This window comes from Pseudoliparis swirei, chromosome 10, assembly GCF_029220125.1.
Source record: "Pseudoliparis swirei isolate HS2019 ecotype Mariana Trench chromosome 10, NWPU_hadal_v1, whole genome shotgun sequence".
NCBI lineage: Eukaryota > Metazoa > Chordata > Actinopteri > Perciformes > Liparidae > Pseudoliparis > Pseudoliparis swirei.
In genome coordinates this window covers 3,155,732-3,175,003 of record NC_079397.1, presented here as the reverse complement: position 1 = coordinate 3,175,003, position 19,272 = coordinate 3,155,732, and the positions used below count along the sequence as shown (strand labels likewise).

At 40.6% G+C, this 19,272-nt stretch overlaps 2 protein-coding genes across 2 annotated transcripts; one reads left to right on the top strand and one right to left on the bottom strand.

The window, feature by feature from the left end:
• Window positions 1-381: 381 nt before the first annotated feature.
• Window positions 382-4,948, bottom strand: LOC130200713 (E3 ubiquitin-protein ligase TRIM21-like). Its single transcript, XM_056425209.1, has 3 exons — window positions 4,632-4,948; window positions 3,136-3,421; window positions 382-3,033 (listed from the first exon to the last, which is right to left on the bottom strand). The coding sequence occupies exons 2-3, from the start codon at window positions 3,410-3,412 to the stop codon at window positions 1,925-1,927; spliced, it is 1,386 nt and encodes a 461-aa protein (XP_056281184.1). The 5' UTR covers window positions 3,413-3,421; window positions 4,632-4,948; the 3' UTR covers window positions 382-1,924.
• Window positions 4,949-7,720: 2,772 nt separating this feature from the next.
• Window positions 7,721-19,272, top strand: LOC130200848 (tetraspanin-8-like). Its single transcript, XM_056425417.1, has 8 exons — window positions 7,721-7,917; window positions 15,909-15,971; window positions 16,114-16,233; window positions 16,995-17,069; window positions 17,194-17,289; window positions 17,673-17,783; window positions 17,961-18,044; window positions 18,272-19,272. Exons 1-8 carry the CDS (start codon window positions 7,861-7,863, stop codon window positions 18,521-18,523), a joined length of 858 nt encoding a protein of 285 aa, XP_056281392.1. The 5' UTR covers window positions 7,721-7,860; the 3' UTR covers window positions 18,524-19,272.

Sequence of the window (19,272 nt, the reverse complement as noted above, 5' to 3'; positions counted from 1 at the left end):
CGGAACTTTGTGGACTATCTCAAGGAAATGGTCTAAAAACGGTGTTGAATGAAGACAAATCACAAAACGAAGAGATTTTTGTTGTTGTTTTAGGAGTATCCGAAATAGATGAGAAACATTTAAGGATTATTTATATATATATATATTAGCTACTGAGATGCCTGCTGCACATGTTATAAACTCAGTCCCCGCGTTACAGCTGCATGACACGTGATGTCTAACACACCTCCGATGTAACTTTAGTTTAGGTGTTTTTTTGTGTTCAGTAGCGCGTATGTTTCAGGTGCTGCGGTATCCGAGGAGACAGTGAAGGCGACATTGACCTACCCGCAACGTGCGAAGTGAAACTTCATGAAACACAGAGAAGTCGGATTAGTTCAGTGAGCTGAGATGAAACGTGTTTTTAATGCAGCCCTCAATGCAACACGCACATAAACAACAACCAGGTGTGTACTGTTCAGGTTATTTAATCACTTTAGTCATTTAAGTTATTAAGTACCATTGGCCTGCTTTTGTTTTGCAGATGTAACTGTTCTTTGTATATAAGACGTTGTGTATTACCAGGTCTGAGCAAGAAAAAAGTAAACTACCAAGTATTAATGTTTAAAAAAAAGTGTTTCTTTCATTCTTATTTATTAATTTAAAAAAAAAATTCTTTTTTTCTTAATTTTTTTTTCCATTTGTAATCGTATTATTTAAAACTATTTTAAATTATTATTATTTTATTTTTTAACTTTTATATTTGTTTATTTTTATTCTTTTTCATTTGTATTAATTAATTAATTTTATGTTTTATTTTGTATTATTCATTATTTAATAATATTATTCATTATTTATATTTAAAAACATTTTCTAGTCATGACCACTAGACAACATTTGTCTATCTTGTGAAGTAGTTAACTCTACCCCTAAAACAACCACCAGTCATACAATAGTTTCTTCTGAATCTGAATCATACGATAGTTTTGGTGTCTGTGTACGTGACATTTTAATTTGACCTTTAGTGGAAACCCGAGCTAATGTTCCTAATCTATCATCTCTCTTCTATAACCGATTCAGAGGGGAAATGTTCCCTTATCTCTCTACCAGAAAACACATCTTTGAGTCATCAATAAAGGTCATCAACAACACTGGTATGCAGAAGCCTGCTTTTGGAAAGGAGGGGGGGGGGTAAAACTGATGAATCTGTGTAATCTGAGAAGAGAAAACATGTCCCTGAAGTGTAGTAGAGCACTTTAATGACATTGAAATGTCCTCTTTGTGGGAGATGGGAATGTTTTCTAGTAACAGAGAGACATCATCATCCTGAAATACGATATTAGTTTCCTCTTTCGCTGTAAATTCAATTCATTCAAAAGGTCAAAGGTCACATTTAGGCTGAGTACACTGAGTACCTTCATATAGATTTAAATGGAAGGACACATTTGATTAAAGTTAACAAAGTCTGGTGGGGCCTTATGAGTCTTTATACGCCAAAGATAGGAAAGCTACAGAATACGTGGATAGCACCATTGGGGGTCAAACAAAACATGTAGAAGATCCAGTAGAGACTGGTTATATAACACGGTTGCATGTAGTGACTCCGCCTCTTATACGTATTTAACCCAAACCATCTCGTACATCAACAATCCACAAAGACTTTGCATGATTTCTTCTCCACTAATGAACTTGTAAAGCCAACAGAGGAATACAAGGAAGGGATTCCTACACCATCTGACTCTCGATCAAGAGGAAGTGGCGCCATCTAGCGGTACATCCGAGTACTACAACCACATCCTGACGCACTTTTGGACAGTTTCAAAGCGTTTTCCTGATCTCCGACACTGTTGTAGGATCTTTAATGTGTTTAGTGACTAAGATCTCGACCGCCGGAACTTGCCGATGTTTCTTAAATGTCGGAATCCGTTGCAAAAGCGAAGCAGATTCATGGGATGTACTCATTGTGATTGACAGGTGAGATGACCAGCGGGGCGATGTTCTGACCGTCGTAATGAAGACCGGGACTGAAGAATGGGAGGAGCTTCCCGGTGAAGGAGCAGTCGGCGTAGCTGTGGATGAGCTCGGCAGAGTCTACGTCGTAGAAGGCCACCGAGGCCTTCTCATAATCCACGAACACGGCCACCTTCTCCAGCCGGTGTTTCAAACTGAGGTGGACATTGTGAGCTTTGTGCTTGTCTCCTTTCCTTAAACATATCGTCCAGAAGCCGTTCTCGGGGCTCGCCGAGATCGCCCCCTTCCTGTGGATCGCCTCTTTGACGACGCCTACGTCCCAGGAGGTCTTCCCCTTCACCCGAACCTCGTAGTAAAACCTCCCCGAAGAGAAACTCTGCTTCCCTAAGACATTCCTGCCGGGGTTGAATCTTTCCGGGGTGTCGGGGGGGTTCCGCGTTGCGTCACCACAGTAAACTTCTTTCCCGTCCTTGGACAACACCAGGTTGTCGTTCGCCGTGTCGGGATCCAACGTCACGGCCTTCGCGAACTGCCGGACCCTTTCCAACTTGGCTTTGGAAACCAATGCCTCCTTCTCTTCTCTGAGAGTTTCTTCCAGCTGCTTCACGGTGGTGGCCACACTTCCCCCGTACGACGGCGGAGAGACGCCGACCCCCGTCCAGTCCTTGGTGGGCGGAAGAGCATTCAGGGCCGAGCAACTCTGCAGGAAGTCGGGGCGCTCGACGTCGCGCGAGAGCTGCTCCACCTCGGCGCCTCTCGTCGTCAGCTCGGAGATCTCCAGCTGCAGCTCCCGGACGAGTCCTTCGGCCTGCGTCTTCGCCGTTTGCCGCTTTTCTTCGATTGCCTCGATGAGATTTGCCAAGAGTCTCTTGAAGGACCGCTGCAGAACCGTAAAGACCTGCTCGCTGAACACGATGTGCGTGTCTGCGGATTTACTGCTGATCTCTTCCGCGCGGTTGATTTCCGAGATCTTCTTCTGTCTCTTCTCGATCATCAGCTTGATTTCGGTCTTTGTCGCCCCGAGTTTGGACTTCATTCTTCCGTAGTCGCAGTTGAGAGGACCGTGGTTGTGGTTCTTGGGGTCTAGAACAAGGCGGAACACAAACACATTGGGTAAGTCCGACAGATTCCGTTGAAATATGCCGATGCTTCGGATCGACTCGGGAATCTCTTCCCTTAACTTACCCTTTCGTCTCGAGCTGACAGTCTTGAACAAACACTGCTTTAGATCATTCCTGCTGATCTTCTCTAAAATGCTCAAGGTTATCTGCAGCGCTCCAGGGCAGCCATGTTGTTGCACCATCAGGTCCACCGTGTCTTGCCTGTCGGCCTTCTCCAGCCGGGCTTCCGGGATGGCCGAGAAGCCTTCAGCGACGTCCTCCTGCTTCAGGAACCACTTGAAGTCCTTGAACTGTTTCTCTGACAGGTTCTCCAGAGTATGCCAGAAATCTGGTGCCGTCATCGCAGTTCCCTGGTGAAACAAAGAATGCGGTTTTCCTATTTGGAGGATCAAATAAGTTTTTGGACTGGAGGATTTTTTTCTCCCAGTAGGAGGCGATTTAATGTAGTCAATGACTTTACTTCTCTCCTGACCACCAGGGGGCGACTCCTCAGGTTGTATAGAAGTCTACGCTTCATGTGTTAAAGCTGCATTCTCTCTCCTGACCACCAGGGGGCGACTCCTCTGGTTGTATAGAAGTCTACGCTTCATGTGTTAAAGCTGCATTCTCTCTTCTGACCACCAGGGGGCGACTCCTCTGGTTGTATAGAAGTCTACGCTTCATGTGTTAAAGCTGCATTCTCTCTCCTGACCACCAGGGGGCGACTCCTCTGGTTGTATAGAAGTCTATGCTTCATGTGTTAACACTGCATTCTCTCTCCTGACCACCAGGGGGCTCCTCTGGTTGTATAGAAGTCTATATAGTAACTCTACTTCTCTTGATGTATTCCCTCAGTAAACATTGTAAACATGAGTTTATGTCTCAGCCTCTAGTTTCAAGTCTTCTTCTATAGAGCATGATGTCATCATTTAGTATATTATGGTCTGTAGAGTCACACAGACCATAAAGCAGGGGACGCTTTAGGGGCGGGGCTACAGGGTGATTGACAGACCTCTACTCTGGCATTACCAGGGCAGGTAGTTTGCAGGTAGTTTGTTTTCACTTCATCAAATTCAATTGTAACATTTTTCGGCGCCTAAAGATTATTCCCCGTTAGATTGTATTTAGCTCCTCCCTCTTTTGCAAAAAAACCCCCAAATGACGAATTTAAGGCTTTTTTAGCGTCAGTCGACAAACTAACGGGTGACGTCATGGGCACTACATCCACTGAGCATGGAGACACACACATCTCATCAATACATAACAATACATACTCACGACACGCATCAGATTATATATGAGTTACAATCTGTTGCAGATTCAAAATAAACCGAGTTGTTTTTCATGAGCGTCGAGTTCAGGCAAGAGAAGAAACTCTTGTGTTTAAGCTCTGAGGCCAGTTCTGACATGTTGGATCTCACATGAGACAAAGATGTGATGCAATCGAGGAACATTAAAGATCATTACTTTATGAATTAATAGTCATGTCGTAGACACGAGTCTGTTACACTATATATATATATATATATATATATATATATATATATAAGGGCTAAGACTTTGTTCACACGTGTTTCTTACCTGTTAAACTCGTCCTGTTCTTCTTCTTCTTCTTCTTCTAGAAGCTGCTGCTTTTCAGCCAAATCCTCAAACCTGTGTCTATGTTAAATTACATTAAATTAAAGTATCACAACTCGGACATGTGGAGGCAGGAAATACAGAGAAGGTGAAGGAGTCAGGACACTAGGAGACCACTGGTGACCTCCCAGTGACGAGCTGCACGGAGGAGAGAAGAAGAGAGGAGAACGACGAGGAGAACAACCAACATAAAAATGGAGGTAAACAAAGCAAATGTTCTTCAGATACGCCCAGCGGGTTTCCCTCTTTGCCACGTAGACATGCACACTCTCCTCCTCCCTCCTCTCTCTCCCTCCCTCTCGTTCTCTCACTCTCTCTCTCACCCTCCCCTCCTCTCTCCCGCTCTCTCCCTCCTCTCTCTCTCTCTCTCTCTCTCCTCTCTCTCTCTCTCTCTAAAAGAGTAAAGAGTTCAAAAGAGTCTGGTTGGAGATAGGTGTTTTGTGGAAGAAGTCTCAACACCAGGGATGCATTTAAGAGGATTTATTTATTTATTTGACATTCATTTCTGGTTGCTTTAAAGTTTCTGTCGACCTCCAATAATCAGACAAGATGAGTACTTACAGTCTCCATTCAGTGAGCTTAAAGCTCCCAGTTAGTGTGTTGTTCTCACTCACCACCCCGATGGCGTGCTCTCTCCTGCTCAGCCTTTCAAAAGAGACTGAGCTTCGCGCCAGAGGTAACAGCTGCTTTCCGCTTCCGGGTTAGAGCCCTACCCCCGGTTTTAGACTTCAGAATAAGAGCCTAAACAGGAAACCAGCTAGGATATCAAGGGAAACGCACCTCTACCACAATAAAACCAATCTCATTCATACTATCCACATCCTACAGTTGTGATAACAATAAACCTCATAAAATCAACATTACAGTTACACATATAATACAGTGATCATACTTGTCTATACTTCTTCATACATTAATCAGAATATTCCTCCCTAATATCCACCATGTAAATTATCTTTCTATATGCATTATTTAAAACATAAGACTTCCTTATTACCTTCGCATTGAAAATGCCGGAAGGTTATGTTTTGATCGCCGTGTATTTATTTATTTATTTATTTGTATGCGTGTTATTCGCAAATCTCAAAAAGTATTGAACCGAATCGCATGAAATTTGGTGGGATGATTGTTTATTATCCGGGGACCAGTTGATTAGATTTTGGGATCGATCGGGTCAAAGGTCAAAGGTCATGAACAGGTCAAAATCTTTCGCAGAACTCAAAAAGTATTGAACCGAATCGCATGAAATTTGGTGGGATGATTGTTTATTATCCGGGGACCAGTTGACTAGATTTTGGGATCGATCGGGTCAAAGGTCAAGGTCAAAGGTCATGAACAGGTCAACATGTTCTTGAATCGCCTGAAATTTGGTGGGATGATTGGTTATTATCCGGGGACCATTTGATTAGATTAATCGGGTCAAAGGTCAAGGTCAAGGTCATGGAAAGGTCAAACTCTTTTTTTACCATAGCACGATACATTTTTGTCCAATTGGCATGCAACTAATGCCAAAATGTTCATAATTCAATGCCCAATCTTGTGATATGCGAAGGTATGCGCTCTACCGAGTGCCCATTCTAGTTTACATGTGCAAGTGTACATAAAATCCACTACAACCTAACACTCTCCCTCCTCTCTCTCTCCCTCCTCTCTCTCTCCCTCCCTCTCATCCTCCTCTCAGACTCTCATCACCAGTGTAGAACAATCTGATTTTATATTATATTTTACTTTATTCATCCCCGGGGACATTTTTAAAAATAAATATACAATAAAATAAAATAGAATAGCATTGATAATTAATTAATAATACATTAAATAATCACTCTTTTATTTCACAGAGCTGTAAAGTGTCTTAAATATAAGATTATTACCTCACAGAGACGACTAACTCTCTTATCACGTATTGAGTCCAACGGGATGATTTCTTAAACTTTATTTATTATTATTTCTAGTTTTTAAAGCTTGTCCGTTCTCCTGTTTCTATTCTCCGTGTCACGGTGACTTCATCACACCATCGGACCAGTTGACCACACTGGAGGTTCAGCGTTAACCAGCCGGTGACACCGGAGCTCTGCGGCAGGAACATGTATAAGTTCATAACTCTGTGTTTACAGGCGGCGGACTCGAGGTGGGAGTCACATTCCACTGATGCTGTGCTTTAATATTTAATACTTTAACACGAGAATTAAAAGTTAATGCGGGAATTTTCTGTTTCTTTTGTTCCAGAATATTTTAAATCTGTTATTTTATTTTTATTTTTTATTAATTCAGATTTTCCAATTTATTAAGGAAACGTCATCCTGACAGTTTATCATGTGTTACTTTCGTAACACATGATAAACTGTGATAACAGAAACTTTAGGTTAAAACACAAGTTTATATATTATATATTATTAAACTTCCAACCAGTTTATACAAGTTCAGGTGAATTTATTTGTCAAATTCTAATAATTTTCCATGAATTAACGTTAATAATGTTAATGAGGAAGTAATAATGTTTAATGTTTAGATTCATAAAAAAAAAAAAATGTAATAATGCAGAAAATAACAGCAGATTTGATCCATAATGAAAATAATCATAATTTATATTCCAGCTCAACTAATACACTACACAAATACACATTATTTTACATTAATGGATGATTTATAATATTAATCTAATGATATAATATATAACAGTCAAAATATTAAATATAAAGAGTCACAGGACAAACAAGGAAATATGAAGTTTTAAACCAGATTATGGTTTTAATTATTCATTGATTGGGAGATTATTGTGTAGGAGAAGCAGATTATTCACAGTAAATACGGTAAATATTCAAAATAAATCATTTAATTAAATGTGTCATAAATAAAACATAAACATTCTTAGTTTTTCCTGAACACACAGAATAACTTGTATAACTATTAATGCGCAGCATATTTATAGGTTTGAATACATCCGCAGAAGGAGAGAAGGAGGTGTAGAAAAGAAGAGGAGGGACCAGGGAAGGGGAGGAGGAAGGGCCAAAGGGAACAGGTACAGCCGGCTGGTGTGCTGAGCAGTTTGACGGAGACTCTCTGCCTCCTCTAGGAAGCTAGTGGTTGTTGAAGGAGTCGAGAGCGAGAAGCCGCCGAGGAAGAAAGGAATATAAAAGGAAAAAGAAGAAGAAAAGAAAGAAAAGAAAAAGCCATGGCTGTGAATAAATGCGTCAAATTCCTTCTCTTCTTCTTCAACCTCCTTTTCTGGGTGAGTCTGACCAGCAGAAACCTCCAGGGATTAAAATATACACAGTATATATATATATTATATAATATATATATAATATATAATATATATATATAATATATATATATTAGAGATGTTATATCCATCTATCTATCTATCTATCCATCTATCCATCTCTATCTATCTCTCTATCTATTTTTCTCTGTCTAACCTTCTATCTATCTATTATTCAGTTCTTATTGTTAGAGCTGCTCTCTCACTTCTTTTTGTTCCTCCAGTAAACCGCCCATTGTGTCAAACAGGTTCTATAGGCTCCTCCTCCTTTACCCCTCCCCCCCTCCCCCAAAGGTTGCTCCATTCCAGGGCGAGGCTCCATCATCATCCCTCACACCTGTCTTTCCTTACACCTACCTGTGTTTCCTCACACTTTGTTTCCTTACACCTACCTGTGTTTCCTTACACCTACCTGTGTTTCCTTACACTTTGTTTCCTTACACCTACCTGTGTTTCCTCACACTTTGTTTCCTTACACCTACCTGTGTTTCCTTACACCTACCTGTGTTTCCTCACACTTTGTTTCCTTACACCTACCTGTGTTTCCTTACACCTACCTGTGTTTCCTCACACTTTGTTTCCTTACACCTACCTGTGTTTCCTCACACTTTGTTTCCTTACACCTACCTGTGTTTCCTTACACCTACCTGTGTTTCCTCACACTTTGTTTCCTTACACCTACCTGTGTTTCCTCACACTTTGTTTCCTTACACCTACCTGTGTTTCCTTACACCTACCTGTGTTTCCTCACACTTTGTTTCCTTACACCTACCTGTGTTTCCTTACACCTACCTGTGTTTCCTTACAATGTGTTTCCTTACACCTACCTGTGTTTCCTCACACTTTGTTTCCTTACACCTACCTGTGTTTCCTTACACCTACCTGTGTTTCCTTACAATGTGTTTCCTTACACCTACCTGTGTTTCCTCACACTGTGTTTCCTTACAATGTGTTTCCTTACACCTACCTGTGTTTCCTCACACTGTGTTTCCTCACAATGTGTTTCCTTACACCTACCTGTGTTTCCTCACACTGTGTTTCCTTACACCTACCTGTGTTTCCTCACACTGTGTTTCCTTACAATGTGTTTCCTTACACCTACCTGTGTTTCCTCACACTGTGTTTCCTTACAATGTGTTTCCTTACACCTACCTGTGTTTCCTCACACTGTCTGTTCCTTACACCTACCTGTGTTTCCTCACACTGTGTTTCCTTACACCTACCTGTGTTTCCTTACACCTATCTATGTTTCCTTACACTGTGTGTTCCTTACACCTACCTGTGTTTCCTCAAACTGTGTTTCCTACCTGTGTTTCCTTACACTGTGTTTCCTTACACCTACCTGTGTTTCCTCACACCTACCTGTGTTTTATTATTACTATAGTTCTCACCACTAGGGGGCGTGTTGGCAGACATTGCATCGTCTTTATTTAGAGGAATATTTGTTTCCTTTTGGTCTCTCAGCCAATCACATCCCTTTCTGTTAAATCAGGATCAATAACTAATAGAAACTCGTTCTCCGTATCGACCAATGAGATCGTGGCATATTCTGAATAAATCCCCCATTTAAAGCGTTCTACTAATCGCGTAGCATTATTTATTTGCGTGTTTTTTTGCGCCATCCGATCGACCTTTAAAGAGGCCGCAGATCAAACCACGTAGAACGAATATCAGCCGGTAGTCAGTTCAGTGAACTCCGGGCGTCGAAACATTCTCCGAACTAAAATATGTCGTGTTTCTCCGACTTTGTTTAAAATAACCCGTCTGCCGCTGCAGCGTCGGTTTGATGCCGGCTGAGTTTATTTCAGTCCCAGAAATGAAGTTAAATCAATGTTAACTGGATTCCGCCCACTCAGCGGACATGAGTTACCTCATGATGATGTGATGATGACGATGGAGGACAACGCTTCTGCTTCTGAAGAAGAGTCTGAAGAAGAGCTCCGATGAAGATGTTCTCGAAGTGAAACATCCGTCTATATTTAAACTTCCAGTTACACTTAGAGTCAAACAGCTGATAGCGATGGCCAGAACCAAGATGGTGGTCGTCAAAAAACGAACCAAAATGACGACGGACGAAAAACCAAGATGGCGACGACCAAAAAACCAAGATGGCGACAGCCAAAGAACAAGATGGTGAGGGTAAAAAAAAAGATGGTGCAACCAAAAAGCAAGATGGCAACAGCACAAAAACCAAGATGGCGACGGCCAAAAAACAAGATGGTGACAATCAAAAACCAAGATGGCGACGGACAAAAAACAAGATGGCGACGGCCAAATTTGTGGCTTCAAAACGTCCGTCAACAAACCGATGGGTGACTTCACGATGGCGATGTTCACGTCTTATACACGGTGGTTGCGGCGTGGTTCATATTTACGTTCATATTGTTGTACAAACTATAAATAGTGTCCAGAGCTGCCAACTTTTCAAAAAACCTTGGAGTGAGATTTTGTCGGGGGTGACCAAAATGTTGTCACAAGCGCCACACACGTTGGTGGCTATAATATCAGGAAATTTGAATTAATGTGGCGTTGTACCCATGTTGTACCCATGTTGTCCCCATGTTGTACCCATGTTGTACCCATGTTGTACCCATGTTGTCCCCATGTTGTACTCATGTTGTACCCATGTTGTCCCCATGTTGTACCCATGTTGTACCCATGTTGTACCCATGTTGTACTCATGTTGTACCCATGTTGTACCCATGTTGTCCCCATGTTGTACCCATGTTGTACCCATGTTGTACCCATGTTGTCCCCATGTTGTACCCATGTTGTACCCATGTTGTCCCCATGTTGTACTCATGTTGTACCCATGTTGTCCCCATGTTGTACCCATGTTGTACCCATGTTGTACCCATGTTGTCCCCATGTTGTACTCATGTTGTACCCATGTTGTACCCATGTTGTCCCCATGTTGTACCCATGTTGTACCCATGTTGTCCCCATGTTGTCCCCATGTTGTACCCATGTTGTACCCATGTTGTACCCATGTTGTACTCATGTTGTACCCATGTTGTCCCCATGTTGTACTCATGTTGTACCCATGTTGTACCCATGTTGTCCCCATGTTGTACCCATGTTGTACCCATGTTGTACCCATGTTGTCCCCATGTTGTCCCCATGTTGTACTCATGTTGTACCCATGTTGTCCCCATGTTGTACCCATGTTGTACCCATGTTGTCCCCATGTTGTACTCATGTTGTACCCATGTTGTACCCATGTTGTCCCCATGTTGTACCCATGTTGTCCCCATGTTGTACCCATGTTGTACCCATGTTGTACCCATGTTGTACCCATGTTGTACCCATGTTGTACCCTGCATTCTGGCCTGGCAAAGGTCTTTTACGAGGCATCTTTGCTACCTTAAATAATTAAAATGTTTTTTTAATAACTCTATTCTCATTTACAAAAACATGACTAATTCTATTGCACAAATGTCCTGTCTTTATGTTAAATTCTTTATAATACATCTTACTTGTTCAAAGAGCTGTTTTGAATTTTTTGAGAGGGTCCTTTTCCTAGGCCTGCAAATAAAGTGATAAATGCTATGTGGGCAGCCTTAACAAACAATGCTATGATGTTTTGAGCATGCAGTCTACCAAGAGGTTAACAAGGTGCTCTCCTGCTGCTTGTTATGACAGCTGAGTTTACATCACCACACAAAATCACACGCACAAACACAACACATTATTTCAAGATTTAAAGTTTAAGAGAGTGAGAACTTAATTGAACCACATGTCATTAACAGGGCTCTTAAATTTTGAAGACAGGCAAGAGTGACATATCTATCCAGGATGCTTTATTTTCATTGGTTGCTGGATTAAATCTCACCCAGATACAACAGATTTTCTGATTGGCTATTGTGTAGAACATTTAATTTTTTTGATTGGCTGATAAGTGGCTCTTCACAGCAGAACTCCATGGGAGCGCTTGATTCCTCCACGGTGAGGGCAGCGCGGCCAGCTCATGTTTGCGCGCTGCGGCATATTAAAACATTAAATAGCCGATAGTTTTTTCAGCGTGAGAAATACGATGTGTGGCGGGAGTGCGTGACATAAGACCGAAATGCGTGACTGTCACGCTCAATGCGTGACACTTGAGAGCCCTGCACTAACACACCGTAGTCTCTGCTCGTTGTGTCTGTTTGAAAATCTTCTTCTGTTGCTAACTTCGGGACTCTTTGGGGTAAATAGGATGTCTATGCAGCGAACAGATTTACAGATGCGCTCCTTAGCGCCATCTATCGTCGGGGAGTTTGAAAAGAAACCAACGTGCCTCGGCCCAAAATCAGAATTTCTTTTGCCGTGAGAAATTGGTTGTGTGGCATGAGAGCGTGTGAAAACATGCAAAAGCGTGTGTCACACGGCGAAACCGTGAGAGTTGGTAGCTCTGAGTGTCTGAATGAAATGTTTGTTGAGTCGAGGGTCGAGGGCCCAAACCCAGTGGGTTGTCTCCCACAGGCTCAGAGGGCTCCTGATTGGTCGGTTGTGTCCCTGCTGTAACTTTGTGTTTCTTCGTGTTCTTGCATCGACTAATCCCCAAAACGACTGTAATCCCAATTCACTGTAATTCTTGTCGGCTGTAATCCCGATCAATAACATCCCGATTAACGTCAGATTAAATGAACCTCGCTCATTTCTAATCCAGATCTGAACTCTCTGATCTCGAGAGGCGATGCCTCGACCAGCTCGGAGGGCGCGTTTGTTTCGCGATGTCGCTCTGCAGGTTCCTCTCTCTGTTGATGCTTCGCGGGGAACGCGGGTTTGAATCCCGCAGCTTCCACGATCACAAAGATCCACAAGATCCGTTGGAGGCTTTCCAGGCAGAGTCGATTTGGAGCCGTTGGGAACGCCTTCAAAATAAAACACCAGCTTAGTTTGAGTTGTTTTGACAACAGAAGTACTCTGACCCTTTAGGTCACTGAAAGTACTAACACCACACACGCTCTGTTGCTGTACAATAAGTCAATATAATACGTAACATTTAGTGAAAGTATTTAAACTATTCTATCGTTACATTATTTTACTGTTAAGTAGATTTTATGGATTAATCTGATGGTTATTTTCTCCATCAATCGATTGAATGGTTTCTAAAAATAGTGAGAAATGACCCAAAGACATGTTTCACAAGGTTTAGTCCAAACCTCAACAATATATATATATTAACACTATTATAATTATTACTTTAAACATTAACATTATGATACATATACAGAGAATGCAGCTTTAACACATGAAGCATAGACTTCTATACAACCAGAGGAGGCGCCCCCTGGTGGTCAGTAGAGATATTGCAGCTTTAACATGTGAAGCATAGACTTCTATACAACCAGAGGAGGCGCCCCCTGGTGGTCAGTAGAGATATTGCAGCTTTAACATGTGAAGCATATACTTCTATACAACAAGAGGAGTCGCCCCCTGGTGGTCAGTAGAGATATTGCAGCTTTAACACATGAAGCATAGACTTCTATACACCAGAGGAGGCGCCCCCTGGTGGTCAGTAGAGATATTGCAGCTTTAACACATGAAGCATAGACTTCTATACAACCAGAGGATGCGCCCCCTGGTGGTCAGTAGAGATATTGCAGCTTTAACATGTGAAGCATATACTTCTATACAACCAGAGGAGTCGCCCCCTGGTGGTCAGTAGAGATATTGCAGCTTTAACACATGAAGCATAGACTTCTATACAACCAGAGGAGTCGCCCCCTGGTGGTCAGGAGAGAGAATGCAGCTTTAACACATGAAGCATAGACTTCTATACAACCAGAGGAGGCGCCCCCTGGTGGTCAGTAGAGATATTGCAGCTTTAACACATGAAGCATAGACTTCTATACAACCAGAGGATGCGCCCCCTGGTGGTCAGTAGAGATATTGCAGCTTTAACATGTGAAGCATAGACTTCTATACAACCAGAGGAGTCGCCCCCTGGTGGTCAGTAGAGATATTGCAGCTTTAACACATGAAGCATATACTTCTATACAACCAGAGGAGTCGCCCCCTGGTGGTCAGTCGAGATATTGCAGCTTTAACACGTGAAGCATAGACTTCTATACAAGCAGAGGAGTCGCCCCCTGGTGGTCAGTAGAGATATTGCAGCTTTAAGAATAGAATATACACTTTTATTAATCCCCAAGGGGAAATTAGTTCTCTGCATTTAACCCATCCTTGGTTATTAAGGAGCAGTGGGCTGCAGTGAAGCGCCCGGGAAGCAACTGGGGGTTCAGTGCCTTGCTCAAGGACACTTCGACTTGCAACTAATGGGGAGAGCGGGGATCGAACCCACAACCCTGCGGTTGTGGGACGGCCCTCTTACCCCACTGAGCTAAAGCCGCCCCATGAAGCATAGACTTTATACTGACTGCTGTTGGAATGTGATGAAAGTTTAAATCCATATAACATGGATATTTCCAACCTTAGCTTTTAGTAAAACTCTGGAGTTCTTCCATCACTCCTGAAGCGTTGGCTTTAGCTCTAAGCTCGTCAAACTAAACAAATCACTGGTTCCTCTGGTTCCTCTGGTCCGGTGTGTGCTGTGAGGGCGTGACTCAGTAAATCCTGTTCACGCTGTTATTTATTCAACCTTCAGCCAGAGAGTACTTACCTTTAGGGTGTGGTGGCACTATGTGTGTGTGTGTGTGTGTGTGTGTGTGTCTGTGTGTGTGTGTATGAGCACAGAGGTCGTCTCCTCTCTTTCCATTCATTAGGAAGTGAAGTGAATCATTTATTTGACTTTACTGTAGAGTTTAGTGTTTGTTTTTTTATCCAGAAATATAACAGAGGGTCATTAACATGGACATTAAATCAAATAAAATCAAAGCTTAGGAGTACATGAATGTTTAATCAGCATATTATTTTGTATTTATTTATTGTATTTTTAATTGTTTTACATCAAATTGTGATGAGTGTTGAGTTTAAACAAAATGTTCATTTAAATTGAAATAAGTAAAATATTCTTGCTTTCAAATTGATGCAATTTTGGAAGTGCTTTATAAGTAAAAACTTATTTTGATTAGTATTACAAGTATTACACATAGTTATTTGTTATTTTATGTATTTCAATAATCATGAACAAATATATATACTCATTACCATATATAATTTGTATTTATTGAATTTATATACAAAAATATAATTATTTATAAATATATTCATATATATATACATATATATCTTTACAAATAAAATAAAAAAACATATATACAGGACTGTCTCAGAAAATTAGAATATTGTGATAAAGTTCTTTATTTTCGGTAATGCAATTAAAAACACAAAAATGTCATGCATTCTGGATTCATTACAAATCAACTGAAATATTGCAAGCCTTTTATTCTTTTAATATTGCTGATTATGGCTTACAGCTTAAGAAAACTCTAAAATCCTATCTCATAAAATTTTAATATTTCCTCAGACCAAGTAAAAAAAAAGATTTATAACAGCTGAGTGTTTGTCAAGGCTCAGGAAACCCTTGCAGGTGTTTCGAGTTAATTAGACAATTCAAGTGATTTGTTTAATACCCTACTAGTGTACTTTTCATGATATTCTAATATTTAGAGATAGGATATTTGAGTTTTCTTAAGCTGTAAGCCATAATCAGCAATAAATCAGAATAAAGGCTTGCAATATTTCAGTTGATTTGTAATGAATCCAGAATGCATGACATTTTGTGTTGTAATTAATTGCAAGAAAGAACTTCATCATCATCATCACAATTCTGAGACAGTCCTGTATATACCTTTTAAAAATGCACAATTCGTTATATATATAAATATAATTATATATATATGTCATGTAAACAAGCTGTGTTATTGTGTTTGATTTCCATTTTCATATTTTGGACTTCCCAGTCAAAAAAAAGTTGCATTTGTAACGTTGTGGATTTGGAGTTGCTGAAGCTTTTATTGTGTAGATATCGTGTTCACACTTCCTGTCCCGTCTCTCTATCTCTCTTTCTGCAGCTGAGCGGTTGCATCATCCTCGGAGTCTCCATCTACCTGAAGGTCCACAAGGACGGAAACCTGGTGAGACCAGAACGTTAAATATGGAGATGAAATACGACATGAAATGTTTTCGTGGAAGAAATGAAAATGAAAATGATAATAATAATAATAATAATAATAATAATAACATTAATTATAACAATAATAATCAAACTCCCTCCAGATCACCAATGAAGCGATTCCTGGCATCGACCTGATGATCGCCATCGGGGTGATCATCATGGTGCTCGGCTTCCTGGGCTGCTGTGGAGCCATCAGGGAGAACCGCTTCATGCTGCTCATAGTGGGACTATTATATATATATATATATAAATATATTCATTTATTATATTTGTGTGACAACTTTTTCACAACTTTTCAACGTGACCTTTTACACATTTTATGACGATTTCATGACTTCTACTTTTATAATTTAACGACTATATTTGTACTTTTAAAAAAGTACTTTATTCGTTAAAAAAAATACTACAATAGATATTCTTGTGACTTTTTAATAACTTTTTTAATGTAGATTTTAATATGTTTTTTAAGACTTTTTTTAACATGCAAAATTATTATTATGACTTTTTAAATGTACTTTACTATGACTTCTATATGATTATATGATGTACTATATTATGACTTTTTACAGCGTTTTGACGAATTGAAATATTAATTTAATGACTATTTAATGAGTTTTATGATCTATTTAATCATTTTTTTATCGTACTATATGAGGACTTTTTAAGACTAAATTATGATTATTCTGACTATTTAAATGTACTTTACTGTGACTTCTATATGATTCTTTGATGTACTGTATTATCACTTTTTCATAACTATTTTTAAAATCCTATATTATGGCTTTTTACGACTTTTTGACATACTAAAATATTAATTTAATGAAAGTTTTCTGATCTTTTTTGACTTGTTCTCATATTATGGAGTTAGGATGTAAATAAATGCTAAATTATCAAATGAATGATTATAATATTAATATTGTAGCTTTAGCAGTTGACTCATTTTTTGTATTAACCCACTTTTCTTCATCCTCTAATCCCCCAGTTCTTCATCAGCCTCCTCCTCATCTTCGTCCTCCTGCTGGCGCTCGGCATCCTGGGAGCCGTGGAGGAGAAGCGGGTAAAGCAGGAAGTGACGATGTCCCCGTGTCCCGGAGGTTGGTGGGCAGCGTCAGGCTCTAAGCTCTGTGGTGTGTGTGTGTGTGTGTGTGTGTGTGTGTGTGTGTGTGTGTGTGTGTGTGCAGGTGAAGGAGTGGGTGAAGAAGCGACTCACCAAGTTCACACCGCTGTCCTCACAACCACAGGCCGTGAGGGACGACCTGGAGAAGCTGCAGGCGGAGGTAACACACTCACACACACGCACACACACACACACACACACACACACACACACACACACACACACACACACACACACACACACACACACACACACACACACACACACACACACACACACACACATATATGTACACACACATATACGCACGAAGACACACGCACACATTTATAGAAACACACAAACATGTGAGGGCCACTAGAGGGCGCTCACAGTACAAGTCTACAAACAGGAGTCACTACATTGTTCTACATGTTCAGTTAAAACAGCCGTTATTGATCAGGTATAGATCAGTTATTGATCAGTTATTTACCAGTTATTGATCAGTTATTGATCAGTTATTGATCAGTTATTGATCGTCTCCGTCTCACACGTTCTTTCCAGCTCAAGTGCTGCGGCCTCGTAAACGGACCGTCGGACTGGACTAAAATTCCCGACTCGTGCCGCTGCAACGCCACCGAGACGACCTGCACCTCCTCCGCCCCCTACCCCACGGTGAGGCCGCTTATTGATCTAAAGGTCTCCAAATCAGTTTCAATGATCACCGATCAGCTGATGGACATCAGTGTGATGGGTTAGGGTTAGAGGGTTCGGGTTAGAGGGTTAGGGTTCGAGGGTTAGGGTTAGGGGGTTAGGGTTAGTTTTTGATTATGTCACTCTCTCCTCCTGCAGCCCTGCTCCACCCAAATCATCGAGTTGATGGAGAAACACATGAAGGTGGTGCTGGGAATCGCCTTCTCCATCGCCATCCTGCTGGTGAGCGCACACACACACACACACACACACACCCATACAGTATATATACACAAACACATATACACACACACATATACACACAAAAATATATGAGATCACATGAGATCTTTCTAGTTTTACTGTAATATAACATAATTACGGAAACACAAGGGGCCCGGGGACGCGCCCTGGGGTACGCCACAACTAATATTTCATCTTTATGAATCCCTCTCTCTCTCTCTCTGCAGATTTTCGGGATGGTCTTCTCCATTATTGTACAGTACTCTGTGTATTCGTACCGCGAAGGGCGCTGTATAAATAAACTTTTACTTACTTACTTACTTACTTACTCTACTGCCAGATTGGAAGGAAGGACACCGCCGTCACTGCCTGAACACCCACAAATGGCCCCGCCCCCTTCCCGTCACTGCCTGACACCGGCCAATCAGCAGTTCCCGATTCCCCACGTACTATGTAACCTCAGTTCTACTGTAAGATAACCTGTGCTTCTACTGTGGAGGATGTTTTGGTGACAACAGTTATATAAATATCGTTCAGCATCTAATATCGTGTACGGTTATCCATAGTCAAGATAGTAAATGTATTTATAATTAAATGAATGAATTAAATGAAATTAGAAAAGTAGAATTCCAAAAATATGTTTAGCTTTACCAATAATTTTTTTAAACTCTGAAGTAAAAACTAAGCTATATAATAAGTGAAACAATAGTTATTGTTTCCATTCACACCGTGGCCTCAAAGAACAACATTTAGGAAAATAATTGGAGAACAATATTTGTGATGTTTATTGAGTATGGACGACCATTATTTAAAAAAACAAGACAAATAAGGTTTTAATGATTAGAAATATAACATGTTCATTCGTATCTCACATGAAGTATTCATATTTAGCAAAACGTTGTGATATTTTTTGTTGTTGTTGCTATTTTCTGTTTGTTAACGGCCCTGTGGTTACATGAAATATGCCTGAAATCCAATTTATTGTTATAATAAAAATGAAGGATGTATATTTTAAATTTATTTTGGATGCAGGAAGAAGATTCCACAGGTTTAACAAATATATAATGCAGTCTGTCGAAATGCATTTTTTGGAAAATATCACATGTAATTTTGTGCTGCAACTCCATTAGAAATACACAATGTAATAATAAAATATATTGCCTGTGTAAAACAATAAGCCTGGAATTTAATATCTTAGACCACCTTGTTAAATAAATAAATGACTTTT